The sequence below is a fragment of the Notamacropus eugenii genome, chromosome 2 (genome assembly GCF_028372415.1).
Source record: "Notamacropus eugenii isolate mMacEug1 chromosome 2, mMacEug1.pri_v2, whole genome shotgun sequence".
Taxonomy (NCBI): Eukaryota; Metazoa; Chordata; class Mammalia; order Diprotodontia; family Macropodidae; genus Notamacropus; species Notamacropus eugenii.
The window spans coordinates 19,084,205-19,108,182 of record NC_092873.1 but is presented as its reverse complement, the minus strand read 5'-3'; the positions used below and the strand labels follow the sequence as shown (position 1 = coordinate 19,108,182).

The following is a 23,978-nucleotide window of genomic DNA, read 5'->3' as shown; positions in this document are numbered from 1 at the left end:
ACACTGTCTGACTCCTAAAACCCCTAGTTTCCTTCCCAGCCTGGGGCAGGCATCTCTTACTAGACCTTTGCTGATCTCAGTCCCTGCCCCTCCCCTCTGGCTGCGAGGGCCTCTCACAAAAAGGACTCTTTTTTATATATTCCCAAGACAAGGTTGGCTCACTAAATAGTGTCAACTCCTTGTGGGTAGAGGCTGTTCCCTTGTAGCCCTAGGGCTTCGTACAGTGACAGACACATAGTAGGTGCTTATTGGATGGCTGATGAATGCTTCTGGGGGTTACTGGCCCCAGATCTCATTCATCACACCCCTCTTTACAGACACACACAGACACAGACACACACACACACCCCTTCTCCCTGCCTCCAAAGATAGGGTCCCCACCAGGGAAGAGAGAACTTTATTGAGTGCAGCCACTGGGGAGATGTCCAAGGGGATGGATGTCTCTGGGCTCCCAGGTCCCTTGCATTGGGAGGAGGAGAGGGTCAAAGGACATTATCGAGAGAATTGGGGAGAGAGTATCCGTGAGTCAGCTTGCTGCCCAAAAGAGGAGAGGGTCAGATGTTGCAATGAGCACTCCTGGGGGATTCACGGGGAAGAGTTGGGGAGTCAGAGGTCACTCTCCCCATAGAGGGCATTGGAGAAGGCTACATAGTCCAGAGCCCCTGAGGGAGCCCCAGGCCCAGTGTAGGGGACCATGCGGCGGATGCAGTACTCGGCCTGCTCTGGTGGCAGCTCCCGCCGCAGCTCCTCCCCAGTGATGTAATTCTACAGGAGAGAAGGGGGATGCCTCAGAGCCCTGATACCTGTTCAGAGAATAGCTCCTGCTCCAGGGAGGAGAGGATTTCCAGGACCAAGGTCAAGGTGCCCCAGCCCCCTGCCCCTGACACATACCTTGTCTCCTGCCAAGATCTTGAAGGAAGCCACCACCTGTTCTGCTGTGTCTGTCTCAGCTGTCTCTCGAGTCATAAAGTCAATGAAGGCCTGGAAGGTGACTACGCCGGCTGCATTGGGGTCCACCATGGTCATGATGCGGGCAAACTCAGCTTCCCCCTGCAGAAGCAAACTCCCAGTCATTATCATTCATTTGTTCCTTCCTTTTAAAAATCACTTATTAAGAACCTACTATGTGCCAAACATTGTGCTAGGCAATAGGGATACAAAGATGAAACAGTCCCTGTCCTCAAGAAGCTTATACTCTGCTGGGTGGCAACAACATGGACAAAGAGAGAGGAAGCTTTAGAGACTGAAGGCTTTCATCTAGAGGGCAGCCTATTGGCTAAGCTGTGAAGGAATTCATGCACTATTCTAGGCAAGGGGCACAGCCTTTATAAAAGCTTGGAGATGGGAGATGGACTTGTATGTGGGGAATGGACAGAAGTTCAGTTTGGCTGGAATGGAGAGTATATGGAGGAGAGGAATGGTGATAAGCCAGGAATGTCAGATTATGAAGAGGTAAAAGTTAGTACAGGTTTGTTTTATTCTAGAAGCTAGCAGGAGGGAGGGATGTGGTCAGTCAGCTGGAGGAGTGCTATGGGATAAGCTGCCTTTGGTTTCTACTCCAGAGGCCCTGGAGAGATGCTCACCAAGTCATAGCCCATAGAGATGAGACAGGCTCGGAAATCATCAGGTTCCATCATCCCGTTCCGTTTCTGTGATTGGCAAGGAAAATATCAGATCTCGAACCTTGGGGCCTCCCCTTCCCCCCTCTGCTGGGAGAGCACCATCTCCTGCTCTGGTGACCTGCCCACTGTGCCCGCCAGGACCCTTTGCTGACCCGGTCAAAGTGGTTGAAGGAGGCCCGGAACTCGTTCAACTGTTCTTGACTCAGGCCCTTGGCATCTCTGGTCAGCACTTGGTTCTCCACCTCATTGATGGTCCGGGCTATTGAGGTGAGCAGTTGTTCCCAGCCCACGCGGATGTGCTAGAAGGAGGAGAGGAAGGGGAGAGAAAGACACTTTGGTCCTCAGCAAGCAAGGCAGACTGGGGAGAGCAGATGCCCCCATCCCTTCCAGCTCTAAAATCCCTAGAGGCAAGAGATCCGGATCAAGTTCTGACTGTGCTTCCCCACGCTTCCTCCTCTTGGACAAGTCAATTTCTTTTTCTGGTCTTCGGTTCTCTAAGGCCCCTCCCTGCCCTGACATTCCCAGTTCCCAGTCACTACGGGAACGTAAAGGACAACACTGAGACCGAATCAATGTCAGGCCCAATCTTAGTCCCAGAGGCAGGTGATGACCCCTGTGTCCTTCCTCCTTAGAGAGGTGGTGGGGCTACGGGTGCTAACTATCCTGTCTGACTGACTATCCTGTCTGACGCTCATTTCAGTGATCAGTTTGGCTTGGCAGTTTTTGTTTCAAGGGCAAGTTCTATGGAGGGAAATGCATCATTGGGAAATTACTGTGGCATGAAAAAAGAGAGCTTAAAGCTTTTTTAAAGAAAGTTTTCTCTAAAGATTCATGCTTAACTATAGTATTTGCTCAGTGTCATTGGCCTTAATAAAATTGATGATGTTCTCCCTGGTACCCACCCAGGCCTGTCTATTTTAGTCCCCTCCTCCTCGTTCTCCTCTTCTTCCTCCTCCCCCCCTTCTCTCTCCTCCCCCTCTCCCTCCTCCTCTCCCTCCCTCCTCCTCCTCCTCTTCCTCCCCCCTCTTCCCCCTTTCCCTCCCCCTCTCTCCTTCTCCTTCCTCCTCTAACAGCCTCCCCTGGCTCTGCAGGTCCTTCTGCTACCACACCAACCTCCATGCTGTAGACGGTGTGTTTGTTGTCAAACACCAAGCTCTCCTGGAGCAGCTGGTGGTCACCCTCAAGCCGATCCACATTGCTCTTATAGTTGATAATGTTTTGCTCTTGCTGCCTCAGCCCTGCCATCTGTTCCTCTAGGGAGCCAGCCAGCCCCACTGCCAGTCGTCCAACTTCCTGCAAGGGCCAAAGACAGGGTCACCTTGGTCAGAACTGTACCTAGGGTGGGACAACTAGAGCTTTGTCCACAGGCACCAACTTTGAGGGGGCACTTCTTCCCATGCAAATGCCTCTACTATCATGCTCCCCTCCTATTGCCCTTTCCCTGCCTTTCCCTGCTCCCATGGAATAGTTAATGTCATCAGATCACAGATCGGACTCTCTGGGTGGTTTCACCTGACTGGGTCTCTACTCCATGTCACAGCTCCAGGCCTGGACCCCTACACCAAACCTTTTGTGGGGTGCCAGGAATGGGGGGGCGGTTGCTTTCTGGGAGGGATTATGAATCTTTCCTGCATCTCAGGAGAGCTTTCCTAGGATCAGCCTGCCCTTGCTCTCTTTCTGGGTCCTCAGGTCTTTGTTCCTGAGGGCTCTCCTGAGGTCTCTGTTTTCTACCACCTGAGGTCTTTCCCTGTATAGGACTTTGGGTCCTCAGGTCTGAGGTTTCTCTTCAGATCTTCTCCTCCAGTTGAATTTTCCCGAGCCACCAAAATTCCCCCTTACATCCCTAGACCCACATCCCTCCTCATAAGGGAGGATTCCCATCTTTGTGTGGCATTCCCTCCAAAGAAGGGTTGGGGTGGACCTTACTCTCATCCCCACACACCCTTTGGCCCCAGCTCTCCTCACCTCTACTTTTGCCTGAATCCAAGGGCCAATAACATTGGCCTGAGCTGCAAACTGTCTGCGGAGTCGCTCATTGGCCTGTTGGCGGGCCAGCTCCTCCTGCAGGGTCTGGTCACGGCTGGGCACCAGCTTCCGTACCTGCGCAATCAGGATGGGTGGGTTGGGGGTCAAGGGAGTGAGCTGGTCACACTGTGGGCAGGCCCTGGTGGGCATGTGGGTATAGGGGGAAGGAGATGCTTCTCCTAGGCCCCCCAGCTGATAATGCCTTCCCTTTGTCAGGTGTGCTTTGCATAGTCTGCCTGGAGGTTGGATATGTCTATGTATGTACTGTTAGAATGTAGGTTCTCTGCAGGTAGGACTATGGGTTTGAGGTTTTGTTGTATTTGCTTTTGTGCACTTAGTAGCATGGCTGGCACATAGTAAACATTTTATTAATGCTTGTCAACCCATGGCAGAAGGCTTAGGAGTAGGGAAAGTATATTCTCCCTTATTCTCCAGCCTTTGAGGACTGGAACCCAGTCTGATGACCCTGCTCACCTTCAATAGACTACAAACCTCTGGGCTACAGTCACTCCCTGTCAATCAATCAACCAATCCACAAACACTTATTAATCACCTACTGTGTACTATTGGGGTTAGAAAAACCCAAACAATCCCTGTCCTCAAGGGTAGTGCCTGCTAGACTGGAGTGGCAAGGGAGTAAATGAGATGGGTACAGATGTTGTGATTTTGCCTCTCATTCACTAGCTGGGTGACCCTGGGTGAGCCAGGGGTTCTCCAAGCTTCAGTCTGCCCATCTGTTAAATGAGGCTAAGACTCATAAACCCTACCTCAAATGTTTGTTTGTGAGGGAAAGTGCTCTGTGAACTGTTAAGTGTAGTGTAGTGTAAAAGGACCCAATTAAACTTTCTTTTTAAAAGAGTGATATAAACAGGTGACTGGCAGCAGGATTTGGGGGAGAAAGGCAGGGGTAGAGTGACCCCAAATCCCAAAGGCAGGCCATTGGGGGCTGGGATAGGAGGCTGGTTCAAGCTGAGGACTCAGCCAACAGTGACCAAGGCCTTACCATTTCCCACTTGCTAGTGATGTCCTGGGGTGTGAGGCTAATATAGGGGTTCGAGGTGGTCAGGCGCAGCCCATAGGTCTGACAGATCTTCTGAATCTCCCCCTGAATGCCCAGGATGGCACCCCGCTCCCGGTCAGCCTCAGGTAGAGTCGCCTTGAACTGGTCATGAGCTGTGATGAGGCTCTAAGGAATGTCAGGAATGACAGAATCTTAGAAGCAAACATCTCTGCCCCCAGGCTTTCCTGACACCCAAGAATCCAAAGGGGGAAGTGGGAGGGAGTAGGTGCCCTCTGAGGCCCGAGGACTGATCCTTCGGGGGACAACAGGAGGAACCTTGAGGGTGAGATAAGTCTGAGCTAGTTAGGAGGGATGGCAGATCTTTGGGCAGGGGGATTCTCTCTCTCTCTACTTCCCAGACCCAGGGAAGCCTATGCCCTTAGGGGAGAGCACCCCCACCCCCCACCCCCCCATCCCCTTTCATAAGGGATGTGGAGGGAGATGCTTAGGGTTGGCAGGGCCATCAGAACTCCCGCAGACACAATGTATCACCTCAGGCGCTGCCAGGGACCAGTTTCTTATACTGTATCGAATTAGCAGAGGGGAGGGGTAGGAGAAAGCTAAGCACCCTCACCATAGGCTGGCTGAGCTGTTAATCAGTTTCAGGACAGTCAAGGATCCAGAGCAACTGACTGAAAGCTCAGCCAGCCAATGACGTTGATGGAAGGAGAAAGAGAGCAAGGTGTTCTCCCTTAGTATTTTATAACTATTTCTGGGACCCTGTTACTGAACAGCTCCTGTCCTCTCTGAGTGACCCACCTGGGTCTCCTCCACCGAATGCACGAGCCACACATCCTGCAGGTCCTCCACTGCCCCATCCAGCCAGTTGTTGAAAGGGGCTGCCCGGCGAGCAAACTCCAACTGCAGCTGGTCTATGGTTTCCAGAAGCTTCTCCATCCTCTGAGGGTGAAGGGGCAGAGAAGAGGTTGGCCAGAAGGTTTGGTGTGCTCCCCTGTCCCCTCACTCCGCTGCCCACCCCCGGCCCCTCGGTCACCTCCAAAGCATCCCGCCTCTTCTGAGTCAGAGTCCCCAGTGAGTCCCACTGATCACAGATGGCCTGGCAGCGGCTGTTCACTGAGGCTGCATCATGGTAATCCAGTTCACTGAAAGGGGCAAGGCATTGGCTGACTCTCCAGGTCTAGGGTGGCCCCAGCTCTGCCCCTGAGCCCCCTCCCCACCTTGCTCAAGAATTTCTAGGCTGATGGAGAAGCAATGGCCTTGGAGACTTACTTTGTCTTACCCTGGGCATGGTTATAGCAACCCATCCCCCATCAACACTGGTGCAGGGCTCCCTCTGGGACACTGAGAATGAGAGACCTGGGTTCCAATCCTGCCTCTGTCACCTACTAACCCTTACCTTCTTGTGTATAATGTGCAGTTTAGATTAGGAGGCCCTGAGGTGCCTTTCAGCTCAGGGTCCCAGGGTCCAGGTTAACCTCCTGCTAGGAACCTTTCCCAGACTGCCATAATCTTGATGCCTTCCCTCTGCTGATTAACTCCAATTTAGCTTGTCTATTACAGCTTGTTTGTCTGGAGCTGTTTGCATGTTGTCTCCCTACTAAACTGAGAGTTCCTTGAGGACAGAAGCTGTTTGTGTTTGCTTAGTACCAAGCCTGGCACACAGTAGGTGCTGGCTACTTGACTTCTGCACCCATGGGCAAGAACAGTGCCTGACACACAGCAGGCACTTTAAAAATGTTTGTTGCCTTGGTCACTTCACCTCTAGTTCCCTCAGTTTACTCATTTGTAAAATGCAGGTGATAATAATAAAAATAGCTGATATTTAGGTAGTGGTGGCAAAGAGGCATTGTGGGTAACAAGCTAGCCTGAGTTCAAGGCTAGCCTCTGCCATATCCTGATGTGTGACACTGGGCAAGTTTCTCACCACTCAGTGCCCCAGTACTCCCTACAACTAGGTCTTACAGAGCAAGTGGTGATCTGCACTGGTGGAGGGAATTTCCTCTATGGTGGTTCTTGCCACCCATGAAATCCCAGGGCTGGGCCCCAGTCAGCCAAGGCAGAGCTGGGTCTGGAACCCCCGCCTTCAACTTGAATTTGACTTTATCAGACACAAGACACTGTGTCAGGCTTTGAGGATCAAAACTGAAAAGGTCCCGCCTTAAAGGAGATTACATTCTCCTGGAAGGCTATAGCTGGCAGAGCTGGACCTGAGTTCGAGTTCTGTGTCCAATGCATTTTTCTACTACCTTCTGGATATGGGAGGGCCTGAGAGGGCCCAGTAAGAGTAAATGAGTTACTGTAACCCCTTCTCCCCAAAAGGATAGAGAAACCAGCCCAAAGTCTATGGGTTACTAATGCAGGGAAAGAAGGGTAGGGAGGGTGTGTCAGGGAAGCTCCTCAAGCTGAGGCTGGAGGCAGGAGTCCTGGGAGGAGATGGAAACCAGAATCCTGGTAGTCCAGGCAGGAGAAGGGTTCACCCAGCCTGTGGAGGAGTAGGGAAGGAGAGAATGGGACGTCCTGTACTTGAGCTCCTGGGCTATGGCCGCAATCTGCTCCACCCGGTCCTGGTGGGCAGCCAGGTCACTCTCAAAGGCCTCATGCCGCCTCAGCAGGGCCCGCACCTCCTGCAGGGAGGCCGACTCATAATCTCGCTGGCTCAGCATATCTTCCTTTCCTGGAGGAGGAAGAAACAGGTGGCCCCCAGGCCCCCCCAGTCACCCAGGGAACCACTCATGTCAGAAAAGTCAGAGGGCCTGGGGCCAGAGGGGACTTTAAACACCACAGAGTCCCATCCTGCCATTTTACAGAGAGGCAAACACTGGCCCAGCATGGGGAAGGGACTCTTCATGCAAGGCCATGTGGTGGGGCCCCAACCCAGGCCTCCTGATGCCTTCTCTGAGGCTCCTCCCTTCCCTGTGCAATCTGGACTGTTATTTATTTTACAAGTTATTTTTATCAGAACCATCAGTTGATATGGAAACAAAGCCAGAATCATAGACGTGCATAGCCAGAAGGACCTCAATGGCCAACCCATGTCCAGAAAAAATACCCACAATACACTCCCCAACGAGAGGCCATGCCACCTCTGCTTGAATACTTCCAGTGACAGAGAGCTCACTTCCACTTTGGAATGGCTCTGTTAGGAAGTTTTTCCTGCCATCAATAACAAGTCATCTCTCTGCAATTTCCTCCCCCCAGCTCCTGGCTCTGCCCTGTGGGCCGAAGCCAAGATGCCTAATCCCTCTTCTACATGAAAGCACTTTAGATGCTTGAAGGTCACCATCATGTCCACCCGTTACCACCCCTCACTACCTCCAAACTAAATACCCCCAGCTCCTCCAGCTGAATCCTGTACAGCACAGACTCCAGACCCTCCCCAACTCTAGCTGTCCTGCTCTGGACACCACTCAGTGGATCCATGTCCTTCCTGAACTGTGGTGCCCAGGCCTAACCACTCCTTAGATCTCCCTCTGATATCTGGTTCCTCAGGAATCCTGGTGCTAGACTGGAGTCAGAGATATGCAACAGTTTTCATCTTTATTAATGACTCAGCTGAAGTCACCGATGGACAGGGCTACGGGCTTGGAAGGACTGGGAAGATCTGAGTTCGAATCCTCCCCACCTCTGATACTTATCAGCTGTGTGGCTATTGGAAAGTCTCTGAGTTTTATCTCTAAAATGGGGGTCATAATACCTGTAGTCTCCACCTCACAGGGCTGTTGTGAGAATCAAAGGAAATGACTCATGTAAAAGTCCTTGCAAACCCTAAAACATTAAAAATACTCTTTGCTCTGGGTGATTCTAAATGCAGAGAAGGTGCAGCCCTGCCTTATGTGAGGTCCCTACACCTGCTCAGGCGATCAGTTTGCTCCTAGGACACTTTCCTGAGCCCATCCCATCTGGGCCCTTACCCCGGGTCCAGGTTTCGTGCAGGGTAGCTTTCTGTCGGAACTTTTCTGCCAGATGTTGTAGGCGCTGAAGCCTCCGGATCTCCGCCAGCAGCCAGTCTTCGTAACCCTTCTCCGCCTGTTCCAGGCCCCGCCAGGCATTGGCAATGTCCTGAGGAGAAAGAGAGCAGCTCTTCTGCAGCCCTGGCCAGACCTGGCCCTCGGGGTGTCCCCCACCCCAGCAGGCCCTGGACCTTGGAACTCACCGAGACCAGCTTGCCCTCCGAGGGCATAAAGGCAGGCCGGTGGCTGAGCCGAAGTTTGGTTTGCAGTGTGTTAAAATTAATTTCAAGCTGGCACTTCTCCTGCACGCGGGGTGGCTTGTGTAGACGCCGGTACTCCCGAAAGTCTTCTAGCTTCCGCTGCATGGCACTCATGCTGGGCTCACTGGTCCGGTTCTCTAGCCAGGGCACTGTGCGGCGGATCCATTCCAACAGCTGGGAAAGGATGGGCAGACAAGGAAGGTGCCTGGTTTACCCCTAGACATCTCTCCTCCTGCCCAGCAACCTGGGCTCCCTTAGAAAAGCTTCTGTGGAGTAGCGACTGCCTGGTTTTGGTCCTTGGCCCCCTAATGGCAAATGTGCAGTGGATTATTAGAAATGGACTCCCTCTTGTTAGAGCCCTGCAGGTCCTTCTAATCCAGAACCTTCTTATATCACAGGTTGGGCCACATCAGTATCTGCTTGGAACCTTCGGAGGATCCCTTTGCTTTGGGGATGAAATGCCCAGTCCCCCACAAGTGACTCCAACCTGGCTTACCAGACTTTATCCTGTACATCATGTTCTCTTTACTTCAGCCAAACTGGCCCTTTCCCCATCCTTAGTCACATCCCTGAGGCCACACATTCGCCATACACCCACCCTAGAATGGGCTTCCACCTGCCTTGTGACATCTTGCTCTTTCTTCATGGCCCAACCCAGGTGCCATGTCTTCTATGAAGTCTTGCTGAATTCTGACCCAAAACAATCTCTCCCTCACTTAACTTCTCATTTCTCCTGAATACTCAACACATTCTGCTTCATACTAACTGATTGTGTCCCATTCCTCTTCCCATTAGACTAAAAGTCCCTTGAGGGTAAGACTATTGTCTTATTTCACCTGCCTTTTGAATCTCCACAGGGTTGAGGGCTGGGGGCTGGAGGGTGGGAGGTGAGTGGCAGGTTAAATCTAGAGGGGTCAGAAAGAAGGCTGAACCAGCCAGTGGCTCAGCCAAGAAGGAATGGGATGTCTAGGAGAGGGAAACAGGACTCTAAGCATGCCCAAAGCTATAGACTCTGAAAAGCAAGGAAGCTGTTGGAACCCCCGAATCATCGGGACCCCAAAGATACTCACCTCACTAGCCAGCTTCTCATATTCTTCCATCAGCTTTTCATTCTCTTGGTTCACGGCTAGTACCTTACAGATTCTGTTGGCGGCCGTCTCAGCCTGTGGTGAAAGGGTAGGGGGTCAAGATTCCCTAAGCCTGCTTCCTGGACAGGCATCCCCACTCCCATCACAGAGTTAACTCTCCTCCCCTATGTGGAGCTGACCTGAATTTCCCCCCCAGGTCATAAGATCCTGGATCTGCCCCAGGAAGTGACCTCCAAGACTGTCAATCAAGGTCAGCCCATAGAGGATCCCAGAAAGGGGAAGGGACTTGACCAGTGGACTTCTGTGAAATAGTCAAGTCCCTTTGACCAAGGTCTATGAAATCTTGTTTAATGTCATGTCTCCTAATGGTCCTTGTAGCCTAACTCCCTACCAAGACTAACTTCCTCAAGGAGACAGGGCTCTGCATACAGTAGGTTCTTAATAAGTGTTTGTTGATTTCAGGAGTGAAGGAATAGAGGAGGACTGGGGGCTCATGGCCCAGAACCTGAGTCCTGGCACTGTAGGGTCCCCTTGGGATCTGAAACATGTGTTAGTATCACTTCGCACAGTGTAGGGAAAATGCAAGGGACCCATGTCCTTGAGAGGGGACCAGGCTGGAAGCAGTCCAGATGGAGGAGGATGAGCTAGACCTCCCTAATCCATCCCTAACGTGGAGATCCTGGGGACAGCTGTGGTGTCCATGCTGATTCTCCCCAGGACCAGAACCCATGGCTGAGCATGGTGGGTAATTGGTAGTCAGGAGCTGGGAGCAGGGAAGGTTCTGGGGGTCAGCCCAGCCTCTTCACATCCCCTTTCATAGACTCATAGAATTCTAGAGCTGGAAGGGACCTTAGGCCCCATTTTGTTCACTTCCCTCACTTCAAAGAGGCGAGTAGAGGCCGAGAAAGAGGAAATGACTTTCCCAGTCACTTGGTGAGTTAGACTTAGGATTTGAACTTGGGTCTCCAGATTGGATTCAGGGTTCTTTCCATTACCCTGTCCCACCAGGCTAGAGATGTCTTTGTATCATCAGCATGCGACATGGGGCCATAACTATTTCCGGGCTGGTCATCTTTCTCAGAAACTGGAGAAGTGATGCTGACATGCCCTGCTTCAGATGCCAAGGGGACCCAGCAGGCATTAATTTCAGTGTTTAGTGATTAAGCGATTAGCATGAATATTCATTTACCTTTAGTCATGCTCTGCAGCCTTCAAAATTCTTACTACACCCTCGTGAGGTGGGCACTGAAAGATTTATTCTCCCTATTTGACAGATCAGGAAACTGAGACCCAGAAAGAAAAAGTAGTGGCTTTCCCAGCATCCCAGAATTTGAACTGAAGACCTTGGAAACAACACCTGTTCTGTGCCCACTGCTGCTGACCTGCCCTTGTCCCAGTGGGCAGGGAGTTCCAGTTTTCCCCCCACTCTATCCCCACATCTTTCTTCTCCCTCCACAACCTCAGCCCCTGGTCCCTTCACCTGCTCAGCCCCAGCAAAGGCGTGATAGAAGCAGGATACATATGTCATGACAGCCTTCTCATCTGGCTTCGGGGTGTTCACGATATCTGAGGGGGCAGGAAAGGAGGAGTGCTTAAATTACTGTCTCCCTCTCATCCCCCCCCCCCTCTGTTTCTGTCTCTCAATCACATTCCCCTCCCTCTCTCTCTCTGTCTCTCTCTCTCTCTCTCTCTCTTTCCCTGTCTCTTAATCTCTTTTCTCTCTGTCTCTTCCTCTCCCAATCTCTCTCTCTCTCTCTCTTTCAATCTCTTTTTCTGTCTCACCTTCCTTCTCTCTCTCTCTTTGTTTCTCTTTCCCTTGTTCTCTCTGTCTCTAAATCTCTCTCCCCTGTTTCTCCCTCCCTCTGTCTGCCTGTCTGTCTGTCTCTCCCTTCAGTCTCCCTCTCTCTCAGTCTCTCTTCCTCTCTTTATCTGTTTCTCTTTCTTCTTCCCTCTCTTACCCAACCCCATCCCTCCCCACCTAGGGAGTCATCAGAGTATTGTGCAAAGACCTTTAGGTCTGGAGCAAAAGGACCTGGGTTCTAACTTTGTTTATGATAATGACCCCTATGAGACTCAAGGTAAATAACAACCCTGGGCCTCAGTTTCCCCTTCTATGAAAATGAGAAGGGGAGGCCAGATGGGCTCTTCAGTGCCTCCTGGCTCTGGAGCAATGGCCTCTCTGCCATCATCCAGCATTGGGCTCTCTGATTTGCTCTCTTCATACCCAGAAACCAGGCTCCTACTTCCTCCTGGCCTCTTCCCTCCATAGTGGCACATCCTATTTTGATCCTAGAGCATCTTCTATGGCATGGACTGACTGTTGCCTGTGAGGGGAACCCATGTGTGTTGTCTGTAGTGTGTGCCTGACACTGCCTGGAGGTGGTTTCTAATTTATCATGAGATTTCAAATGCATTGAATTTGGAGCTGGAGGGTCTTGTGGAGACCATATGGGCTCACCTCCTCACTTTACAGAAAAGAAAACTGAGGCCTGGTAACTCAGCAGACAAGAATAGCAGGCTAGAAAATGCCAAAATGACTCACCTCCATCACATATTCCCCTTCATCAAGTGGGATGGTAGAGAAAGGGCTGAATTTTGAGTCAGAAGCCTTGTGATCAGATCCTGGCTCTAACCCTTAGTAAATGTGTGACCTTGGGCAAGTCACTTAAATTTTCTAGGCCTCAGTTTCCTTAACTGTAAAACAAGGAGGGTTGGACCAATCATCCTCACAGTCCCTTTCTGCAGCAGTGAAAATGGTGCCATGATTATGGGTGTTATTTTGTATTTTTCTTTTATATTTAAGATTTCTGTGTTGTTCTAAAAATCCTCCTAAACTCTTAGTTTTATTTGAATAAAATACAAGCTAATAAAATGAAAGAAAAGGCCCCAGAAGGTGCTAAGCAATGGGTGAGGGGAGGTGCCTGCCTCAGGTCCCAGGAGTACTAAGTGGAACAGAGTTGGGTCCTGGGAGGGGCCTCAAACCCCCTTCATTTCACAGCAGAGGAAACTGAGGCCCAAGGAGCAGAAGCAGCTCGCCCAAGGTTATACTGGTGGTCAGAACAAGATTTGAACCTGTGACCCTTGGGCTCTTTTCACTGTGTCTTGTCCCTTGTTCATTGGACATTGGGTGAGGCCTCCCCGCAGGAGACCCTATGCTCTGGGAAGGCACCCCCCACCCCGCACCCTCCCACTGCCCCCCCAGAAGGAAGGAAGGGTGAACTTTTCACGTTTGTTGATGGGTTGGCTGATCCATCTCACCTTCTGCATCCAACATTTTGGGGATGTCTAGATACTTCTCAGCTACCTCAAAGGCCGTGTTCAGGTTGCCAATGGGGTCATCCTGAGAGGAGAGCAATTGTCAGAGCCAGGTCAGAGGTCAAGCTCAAATGGGGGAATGTCAGTGAAATACAGTCAGTGGGCGATGGAGAAGCCCAGGTGTGTAGCTAGTGTGTCCAGCCAGATGCTGCTGGGTCAGGGCCCCACCTTGCGCAGTTTGGCGTAGTCAATGAGGTCAGGGCGGTGCCGGTGGATGAGAGCACAGAGGGCCAGGCCATCCTTCCAGCTGGGGGAGAGAGAAAGAGGTTGGAGCCCTCCCCCCACATTAAAGACACAACCCATAATTCCCATTTAGCAGAGGGGCCATCAAGCTCCCAGTGTACTGTATGGCCCAAAGCAGGAGACCTGGGGTCAGGTCCTGACTCCACTAAGGAGTCACTGCATGGGCTTGGGAAAGTCTCCTCTCTCATCTGCAAAATGACAAGATTGAACTAAATAACCTCTAAGTTCCTCCCCCTGAGCTCTGACGTTTCAGGTTCCAAGAGCTCTCCCAGCTCTGGCATTCTGGGTTCTAAGACCTCCCCAGCTCTGACATGCTGGGTTCTAAGGGCCTCCCAGCTCTGACATTAAAAGTTCTAAGGGTCCCCCCAGCTCTAACATTCCAGGTTCTAAGGGTCCCCAAGCGCTAGCTCTCCATGGTTCTAGCCAACTCCCTCACAGGGCACTTCAGGGACACTGGTCCAGGCAAGGCAGCATTTGGGTGCTGGTCCCTCTGTTCCCAGCAGAGACCTGGTATGGAAGTTCTGCACATTGACATTCCGATAGGGTGCTGTCTTCCGTTGACACCAGAGGAGCAAACCTTCTTTGGCAGAGGTCTCTGGGAGGAGGCAGAGGATAGGAGAGTTGTGGGAGGAGGGCAGATGGTCAGCAGGGCCAGCCCTATCCACTCAGCCTGGGCCTTACCTTCCACAGAGATGTCCTGGATGGCAAAGCGAAGGATGATGGTCCAAATCATTCCCAATGTCATCTTTAGGTTCCCATCCACGATCTCTGGGGGAGAGGCAGCCCAGAGAGAGAGGAGATTTAACCAGAGCTTTCCCTCCCTGCCCTCCCCCTGGTAGTATGGGCACCTCACCTTCAGCCCCAATGGACACAAGCTTGACCCCTTTGCTGGCGATGAAGTCCAGGGCCTTGTTGACATTGGCAATCTTGTGGAAGCGCATCTTGCCTTTATCTGGCCTGGGCAGCCTCTCCCCTGGGATGTGGGAGACAGCCAAGATCACAGGAGGCCATCAAGGACCACAGCCTTTTTAGCTCAATTCAGAAATGTTATTATTAAACACCTACTGTGTGCTTGGCACTAAGACTAGAAAGATGAAAAAAAATGACAGTGACCTCCCTCAGGAAGATTCCATTCTAATGGAAAAGATGGAGATTGGGCCTGTTAGTTTAATGGTGTCAGGAACTCTGCTGAGAAGAAAATAGCTCCTGTTGGCATCTTCTCTATAACATAGTGCCCTGGAGAGCTATCTAGAGCAGCAGGGTCAAACATGAGGCCCACAACACTCCTGAATGCTGCTGGAACCAAAAAAAACCTAACTGGGAAATAGTAAACAAAATTTTAAAAAACCAGTAAAACAAAGATAATGTTTGTATGGTTTAGTGGCCCCCATTTCTATCTGAGTTTGACACTATGGCCTAAACCCCTGAAGATGAAGAGACTTGCCCAGGGTCACACAGCCAATATGTGGCAAAGACAGGACTCTATCCACTATGTCATACTGCTCTTCAAAGGAGGAGGGGGAAGAAATGATGTAAATAATTAGATAATATGTAATATAGATGGGAGTCTACTTGCCAAGACACATAGGAACTATATGAACACAACAACAAAATACTGTCTCTATAAATATGGATCTAATAACTGGAGAAATCTTAATTGCTCATGGATAGTCTGAGCCAATATGGAAAAAATGACACTCTTACTAAATTAATTTACTTATTTGATTCCATGCCAATTGAATTACTAAAGAATTAGTTTATAGAGAAAGAAAAAATAATAATGAAATTCATCCAGAGGAACAAAAGGTAAAGAATTTCAAGGAAAGTAATGAGGAAAAAAATGGGAAGGAAGGAAACTTAGCGGTATCTGATCTCAAACTATCTACAAAGCTGCAGTCAAAACAATTCTGTACCCAATAAGAAATAGAGGTTGTGATGCAAATGAGCACAGCATTCAAGCATTTGAGATGCCAGCTATTGGGGTAAGAATTTACTATTAGATAAAAATTATAAGTAAAACTGTAACGTGATCTGGCAGAAACTAGGTCCAGAGGTTCCCAAACTTATTTGACCTATCACCCAGTTTAAAAAAATTACTCATTCCCTCCCCCGAAATTAGATTAGGTTAACCTTTATTTTTATTCAACACCCCCCAGTTTCACTTAAGGCTACTACCATTCCCCACTTCCATGATGTCAGCGCTCCCCAGGGGGCAGTATTGCCCACTTTGGGAACCTAGGATAGACTAATGCCTCACATCATATACCAAGATAAATTGTAAATGAGTACATGACTTAAATATAAAAAGTGGGACATTCTAAACAAATTAGAAGAGCAAGGAAAAAAATTATGTTTCAAATGTATGAATAGGGGAAGCATTCATGACCAAAAAGACAGAGAGAATCAAAGGAGATTAAAATAATTTTGATGACATAAAGTTTAAATGTTTTTGCACAAAGCCAACTCATCTGAAATTAGAAGGGACGCAGATAACTGCGGAAAATTTTTTGCATCAAGTTTCTCCCATAAGAGTCTCATTTCTAAGATAGAGAACTGATTCAAATATATAGGAAAAAGAGCCATTCCCTAACTGATAAATGATCAAAGGATATGAACAAGAAATTTTCAGAGGAGAAATCCAAACTATCAATATCCATATAAAAAAAATGCTCTAAATCACTAATAATTAAAGAGATGTAAATTAAAACAACTAAACATAGCACCCCACATTTCTCAAATTGTCAAAGTTGACCCAAAAAGGAAAATAAATGCTGGAGAAGATATGGGAAAATAGGTACTTGAATGCACCCTTTGGTGGAGTTGTGAACTAGTCCCGCCATTTGGGAAAGCAATTTGGAACTATGGCCCAAAAGCCATTGAACTATGCATACCCTTGGACCTAGGGATACTACTACTAAGTCTATACTCCAAAAAGATTCAAAAAAAGGAAGAAAAGGAACTATGTGTTAAAATATTTATAGCAGCTCTTTTGTGGTGGTGAAGGAATGTCCAACAATTGGAGAATTGATGAACAAGTTGTGATATATGAAGGTGATGGATACTATTATGCTATAAGAAATGATGAAGGGGATAGTCTCAGAGAAACCTGGGAAGACTTGTGTGAACTGATGCAGAGGAGAGTGAGGAGAATGATGAGAATGATTAGGCAGTAATAATATTATAAATATCACCAGTTCTGGAAGACTCAAGCACTCCAATCAACACAATGCCTCACCACAATTCTAGAGGACTCATGATATAACATGCTACCTGCTTTTGGATACAGAGCAAATGGACTCAAAGTGCAGGTGGAGGCATATAGTTTTTGGACATGGACAATTCAGAAAGCTAAGGCTTTTTTTTTTTTTTTTTGGTGGCACAGTGAAAAAAGCTCCAGGCCTGGAGTCAGGAGGACCTGACTTCAAATTGGGTCCCAGAGTAGCTTTGTGAACAAGTCACTTAAAAACCCTTTTTGCCTCACTTTCCTCATCTGTCAAATGAGCTGAAAAAGGAAATGGCAAACCATTCCAGTATCTTTGCTAAGAAAATCCCAAATGGGGTCATGAAGAGTCAGACACAACTGAACAACAATGCATTTGATACGTATATTTGTTACAAAGGTTGTGTTTTTCTTTCTTTTTAAATAGAGGGTGGGGATAGGTAGGAGAGAGAGTAGGTGGATATTTGTTAACTGAATAAAATAAAATAAACTTTTAAAATAGATATTGCACAAATAACTATGAGACAAGTGTGGAAATGACCAAATGGAGGGAAAGAAAAGAAAATTGCTCTTTTCTTTTGTATTTTTGGGTGGGAATTCAGAAATCACAGAGCTAGGATTTGCTGCTCACTGTGGGGAGCTCTGTGTGGACATTCCCACCACTTGTGCAGATTGATGACTCTTCTATAACTGAGAGTCTTAGCAGTTGCCTGGGGGCATTGGGAAGTTTCTGGGGCATGTTCAAGGTCACCCTACCAGTCCAGGTTGGAGGCAAGTCTTCTTGACCTCAAGGCCAGACATCTCCACTATGTGGATAGAAGAGGTCAGCCAGGGCAGCCTACTAAAACCACTGAGTTAGGATCTGCTTCCCTTCTTGGGGGAGGTTAGTGAGGAATGTGAGGAATCTTCACGGTAGAGCTGTTGCCCAGGGCTTCCTATCCACCCATCCCCCTCCACTCCAGTGGACTCCTGACTTTCCAGCCCCCAAGGAGCAGGGTGGCTCTGATCCCACTTCTCCACACCCCATCCTCCCCCACCTTGGCCATCCCTGAGCTGGTCTCAGCCCCTTTGCCTGGAGGATCTCTGAGATTCTGAGAACATCAGCCCCCCCCAACCCTCTCCCTCAGCCCCCTCACCAGATATGACCTCCAGGAGCAGCATGAGTTTAAGGCCATTTCGAAAATCCTCTTCGATGTTCTCAATCTGGGTCCCGGCTTTGCGCAGGTGAGAGTTACACCAGGCTGTGAAGGTCTGGGAACAGAGGGAAGAAGACTTAGACCCTTTTACTGGCAGACAGTGCAGTGTATGAGGCTCCCTTGCCTTACAACAGCCCTCAGATGTAGTTAGTGTGAGTGCTAGCACCCATTGGACTGATGGGGAACTGAAGCTCAAAGATGGGAAAAGTGTTGCCCTGACTCCCAGGTCAGCCCAGGACTCAGGTTTTTCTTCTGGCCCTCCCACTTAGCACCTGGGTGACCTGCAGCAGGCCAGCGAGTGTCCTGGCCCTCGTTTTTCCCATCTAAGGTCCCCTCCAGTTTGATACCCCTGATCTCAGGAGTGGTCAACCTGGGACTCTAAGCCAGGGTGTATAAAACCCTCACTATATATGTGCCAGTACTGTGAGGGCTTCTTGGGTGAGAAAGACAGGGAGGAGTCACTTGCCCTCAAGGAGAGGAAACAGGAAGAAAAGTATTCACATATATATATATATGCATGTGTGTATATATATATGTATGTATAAATACACACATATACATATACATATGTATGTATATATATACATATATATGTAAGTATATATTTGCTATAAAGTGGCTTGGGGAGGACGCACGAGCAGCAAGTGGGCTCAGGAGGGTTGTCATGTTGAAGGTAAGGCTTGACTGAGGCCATACTGAGCACGCTGGGCCCTTGAGGATGACTCCCCATCTGTGGACCTGGGAATGTCCTTAGCATTAAGTAGACAAGTTCAGAAGAGGGGTGGGTTTGGGAGCCAAGATAATGTGCTCTAGTTTTAAAATGCTGAGTCTGAGAAATCTATAGGAAATTGGAAATGTCCAGGAGGCAGTGGGTCATACCAGAGAGGTTAGGGCTGGAGATAGGAATCTGAGAGTTATAAGATCACAGATATGGAGCTTTTGTTGTAGTTCAGTCATTTTTCAGTTGTGTCTGACTCTTCATGACCCTATCTGGAGTTTTCTTGGCAGAGTGTTTTGCCATTTCCTTCTCTAGCTCATTTTACAGATGAAGAAACTGAAGCAAAGACAATTAAGTGACTTGTCCAGGGTCACACAGCTAGTAAGTGTCTGAGGCTGGATTTGAACTCAGGAAGTGGAGTCTTCTGGACTCCTCTCTTTGTACCAGGGCACCACCTAGGTGCCCATAGAGCTAGAAGGACTCTTATAGGTCATTGAGTCCAAAAGGAGTCCCCTCATTTTACAGCCGAAATGAGGAAGGCACAGAGAATAAAGTCTTATGGGTGGAGGGGGAAATCATGCAGCTAGGAAGTGTATGAGGTAGACTCTGAACCCTGATCTTAGCCCAGTACCCTAGCCTCTACTCAGCACTGTCATAGAGTCCTCGATGGGGAGATGATAATCAAACCTGTGGGAGTTGATGAGGTAATTAAAAGATGGATAGCAACTTTGGAGAGAGCAGTCATCTAGGTGATGAGATCAGAAGCTCCATTGCTAAGGGTTGAGGAGTGAGGGGAAAGGAAGTAGAAGCAGTGAATGGGGGATGTTTTTTTTTTCAAGGAATCTGTCTGAGAAAGGGAGGAGAGACACAGTTCTTCAACTTGAGGTAATGGTTGAGTCTTGTAAAGGTTTTTTAGAGATGAGGGAGATCCATGCATGTTTGCAATGAGTTGGAAAGAAGAGATTAAAGATTAGAGGGAGGATGACTGAGGAGACAATCTGCTGGAGAAGAAGGAAGGACACAGATCTAGGGCACATGTAAAAGAGCTGTCCGTGGTAAGGAAAAAAGCTGCTCAGTCAGAGGCTGCCATAAAGCAGGGGAGAATGAGGGGTGGTATTGAAGGTGTAGAGAAGGGAAAAAGAGCGAATTTGTGGTAAAAAAAAAAAAAATTGTCTTTTCTCAGTAAAGTACCAGCCAGATGCTCAGCTGAAGAGGAGGTGTAGGAGGCTCGAGGAAAGAAGAGACTTCGCTTCTCTGCAGCAGAGAGGAGGCAGAATCATTTAGGGGACATCCAAGGATTGCCTAGCAGCAGTGAGTGTCCATGTGAGATTGGAGAACACAGGCCCAATGAATTCTTCCTCTGGTTCTGCTCAGGTGCCTGTGAATAGGAGTGGAGGAGGTGGCAGTCCAGGGCTGGGGAATGACAAGGTTTGATTAGTGGGTAGGACAAGGGGGCCAGAGATTGGAGAGTAGAACACAGCAATTTAATTCATCCGTCAAGCATCACCTGCTTGGTGGAGGAGGCGGTGCTTAGAGCTGGCCTGAAGACCCAAAGGGTGGTGTGATTGGCAATGGAGGGCTCCTCCCACCAACCCAGAGCCGCCTTTCTAATTGGCAAATGATTCATTTGCATCTGAATCCCAGAGTCAAAACAAGGATATCTAGGACAGATTCAGGCAAGCATAGAGCTGAGAAGAGTGTCTCTGAAGGCAGAGGTCATGGGAGTGGAGGGGGCCAAGGAACTGGCCAGGTCTTTCAAAGGGGACTGGGCTTGGGTAGAGAAGACTGGTCCAAAGAACGTATTGAGGAGAAGCTCGGAAAGAACACAGATTTGAAAGTGATGGTGGGGAGGTGGCCCCAGACACTTACCCTGACACCTGGACCTGTGTATCAAGGGTGTGAGAGAAGGCATAGCCAGCCTTGGGAAGAGGGGGCTGGGGACACAAGGGTCTTCAGGAGAAAGCTAGGTTGCTGTGAGCACTAGGAGTTTGATGAAGGGACAGAATGAAGGGTAGTTTACTCATCAGAGATGGGTTCATGGGGTGGGGTGAGGGGCAGAAGATTAGAACTAAGCTGGATTGGGGGAGGGTTTGCCCATCTTTATTTACAGGGATTAGAGGAGCCAGGGAGGAATCTGCTGGCCTTAGGACTTGGGAAGGATCAAATAGGGAGAAGCTAAATTGGCTCGGGACAAAAGTGGGATGATGTCCAGGGGCCTAGGCAGGCGTGGCCTTTAAGGGGAGTCCCCCAGAGACAGAGGTGAATAAGGGAGGAAGGCTGACCACAGACAAGCATTTATTGAGGGTTGACCCTGTGCTCTGTACAGAGAGCAATGGGCTCAGCCCAACTCGGCTTCATCCCCCACCAGCTTTGGTCCATGCCCTAGAATCACCTTGGGTTTCTTTAGGAGTGAAAGACCTAGCAGGGTCACTTCCTGGGAAGAGATTTGAGAGAAACCGTGGAGCAGGGGAATCCCCACCTCCAAACTTCAGACTGCTTTGGAAACAGATTTGGCCTGAGGGTGGAGTTGGGGACACCCTCCTAACTACCCTAAAAGGTCAAGATTCAGCAGTGATCACTACACCCCTTCTTTAGGCTCCCCCAAGTCGCTGCCTCAGCAGAAAAGTGTCCATCTGGCCAGAGGGTCAGGTTACTCCGTAAGGAGACCCAGGCATCCCCACCCTGTCAGCCTCTACCTCTAGGAGATTTGATTCCCCCACACAGCCCTGAATAGGGAGCACTGAGACCTGGAAGCTAGGGTCCCTGCATTGGGGAAAGGGGGTTCTGGAAAGAGAACGTGGTTCCTGAGGCAGGAGATTTGGATTTTCTTCCTGGCTCTGCCACTGACTAGCCATGAGACCTAGAACGCTTAGCTCTGAACCTCAGTTTCCCCTTCTGTAGAATGAGGGGTTTGGACTAAATGGTCTGTCCCTAAGGAGCCTCCTGGCTCAGCCACTCCACATCCAGAATTCTAACGTCCTGCCCATTCTCTTACTCTATTCTACGGACCACCCCAGGCCCCAGAACAGGAGGAGATCAGCAGAGATGGCTCTGGTGGAAAGCAGCGGAGCTCTGGGTGGGACAGGGAGAGGGTCTGGCGGGCCACCAAGGGTGGGGGAGTGGTTTTTGAGCGGAGCCCAGCGAGCTCTTTCTCTTCTCCATTCCAGGCTGGAGGTGGGGTGTGATTTTAGAGTCGGAGACCTTCGAAGGTGGGGCAGAGGGATAGATTCAACTTCTTGGGGGGAGGGAGGGACCATCCTCCTCCTGCTCTAGCCTTTCCCCTCAGACCCCCGAATTAGGCTCCTCCACCGGTAAAGGAGAACTCCTGGAAGAGTAAAGTCTGGCGCCTGCCCGTAAGATGGGAAGGCAGACAGTCGGGTCCCACTGTACAGAAAAAAGGGCGTCGAGGCAGGCTTGTGAATACCCTTCGAAGGGTAGGGGAGGGATGGTTCCCATTACCCGAACGCTGTCTTGGCCCCGCTCCCGGGCCCTACATTTTCTCTCGCAAGAACCCCGGAGGCCGGGGTTCCAGCCCCTGCCCGGTGCCCCTCACCTTCCGCTGTTGCTTCTCCCAGGCGGGATCCAGGAGCAGATCTCGGTCCCAGTCCTCCTCCTGTTCCATGTACCCCCCACTCTCATAGTGACCTTGGCCTTCGCCCAGGCCCTCAGGCTGCAGCACCATCATCATGCCCACGTCCTGTGCTTCTGCCCTGGCTCGGCCCGGCCCCCGGGCCCTCGACGGCAGCCCGCATAAATACTTCCCGGGCTCGGATCGGGTTCCCGCTAAATTTGGAAATGAGGGAGGGGCCAACAGGAGGGGAAGGGAGGGAGCGAGGATGTCTGCGTCCCAAGCAGGCTAGGGGCGGAGGAGAAAGGGCAAAATTGGGAGGCAGATAATCCCCTGACGGCCTTCTTCCCAAGCCCAGAAAAACGTCCGAAATGTTTGGGGATCCAGTCGCCTTGAAAGTATTTTGAGATCGTTGGTGCCACGAAGTCCCGGGGTTGGGGTTCTTTCAGTTTGGTTAAGCTTGGCTTAATCCCCTTTCCTTCACAAGTCCGAGCTGGGGTGTGTGGGGAAACGACCCATCAACCCACTTCTTGGACAGAGAAATCGAGGTATATAGAAATGCTTGGGGTGGGTTTTGCATTTTTGTTGGAGCAGGAGAGGCCTGAATGTCTGGGAAGGTGTGGAAAGTCAGAGCCTGGGCGCTAATCCTGGGGATGACTGAAGAGCCAGCTGGATGCAGTTGGGGCTATTAATACTGCTCTGGCTTGGAGCTAGCGACCCCGGGGAATGTGCTGAGACAGGGAAGGCCCGCACTCGGTTGCAATTCCATCCCCTCTGCCTTGGAGGGAAATGAGGGGTGGGCTGAACTCTCAGATAAAGGACCTTAGTGAAATCATATAGCTGCCCTCAATACACCTCCATCTCAGCCTAGAGGACCAGCACATTTGGCCCATGAGACTGTTGAGTGACCTTTGATGAACCATTCAGAAAGGAGAGGTCAGGCAAAGCTGGAAACGGAGAAAAGTCACTCACATTTTCAAAGAAGCAGAATCTCCAAACTGGAGACCAGAGGCATGGCATACATTCCTGACAAAATCATCTAAGGGATGACTGGTGATGTCTAGAAAAGGAAGCAGTGATTACAAAGAGCCACCAATGTTGCAGCACAAGGCAGGCCAGACTTACTCATTTTCTTTTTTGACAGTATTATCAATCCAACAGATCAGGGGAAGACTTTGTTTTGGGCTATCTGGATTTTAGCAAAACATTTGATAACATTTGCGAACATGATAGATGAAGAATTGCCAACTAGAACGTAGCACAGTTAGGTGGAACTGAAGCTGATTGGTGATCTAGGACTGTTGAAGGCCAAAGAAGAGCTCTTAATGGCCAGTCCAGTGTCAACTTGGGAGATCTCCAGTGGAGTGACACAGGGATCAGAGAACTTTTTTTTAATTTTTTTTTTTTTGATCAGAGTACTTTTAAAAATCAGTGCCCTGGGTGAAAGCATAGATCATATAAAGAAAGCGTAGCTAAGAATAGGGATGCCCAGGATCTTGACAGGCTTGGATGAAGGACTGAATCAACTAAGATGAATTGTAATAGAGGGAAATGTAAAGTCTTAGAATTGGTGTCAAACAAGTACAAGATGGGGGACAGGTGGCAAGAAGTAAATCATCTGAGAAAAGTCTGGGTGTTTTAGTGAGTTAAGAACTGGAAGCAAGTCAACAATAGGACAGGGTAGCCAAAAGAGACAGTCTCCATTAAGAGAGGCATCAGACAGGGGCTGTGGTGCCTAGAGAGCTGGTTTTG

General features: G+C 49.6%; 1 protein-coding gene across 1 annotated transcript; it reads right to left on the bottom strand.

The window, feature by feature from the left end:
• Positions 1 to 381: 381 nt before the first annotated feature.
• Positions 382 to 22,377, bottom strand: ACTN3 (actinin alpha 3). Its single transcript, XM_072639200.1, has 21 exons — positions 22,212 to 22,377; positions 17,881 to 17,995; positions 14,378 to 14,497; positions 14,206 to 14,292; positions 14,032 to 14,119; positions 13,450 to 13,528; positions 13,225 to 13,306; positions 11,447 to 11,532; positions 9,949 to 10,041; positions 8,822 to 9,052; positions 8,580 to 8,727; positions 7,192 to 7,342; positions 5,702 to 5,810; positions 5,467 to 5,607; positions 4,651 to 4,833; positions 3,588 to 3,722; positions 2,736 to 2,915; positions 1,775 to 1,921; positions 1,584 to 1,649; positions 892 to 1,050; positions 382 to 765 (listed from the first exon to the last, which is right to left on the bottom strand). Exons 1-21 carry the CDS (start codon positions 22,344 to 22,346, stop codon positions 607 to 609), a joined length of 2,694 nt encoding a protein of 897 aa, XP_072495301.1. The 5' UTR covers positions 22,347 to 22,377; the 3' UTR covers positions 382 to 606.
• Between the last annotated feature and the right edge of the window lie 1,601 nt (positions 22,378 to 23,978).

What these genes read in the sequence shown, in the direction of transcription:
- ACTN3 (XM_072639200.1), bottom strand. Translation starts at nt 22,346, where the DNA reads ATGATGATGGTGCTGCAGCCTGAGGGCCTGGGCGAAGGCCAAGGTCAC. An exon ending in CCTTTGCTGGGGCTGAGCAG is followed by an intron (nt 10,042 to 11,446) that starts GTGAAGGGACCA and finishes CTTTCACCACAG; the next exon opens with GCTGAGACGGCCGCCAACAG. An exon ending in GCCATAGCCCAGGAGCTCAA is followed by an intron (nt 5,811 to 7,191) that starts GTACAGGACGTC and finishes TGCCCCTTTCAG; the next exon opens with TGAACTGGATTACCATGATG.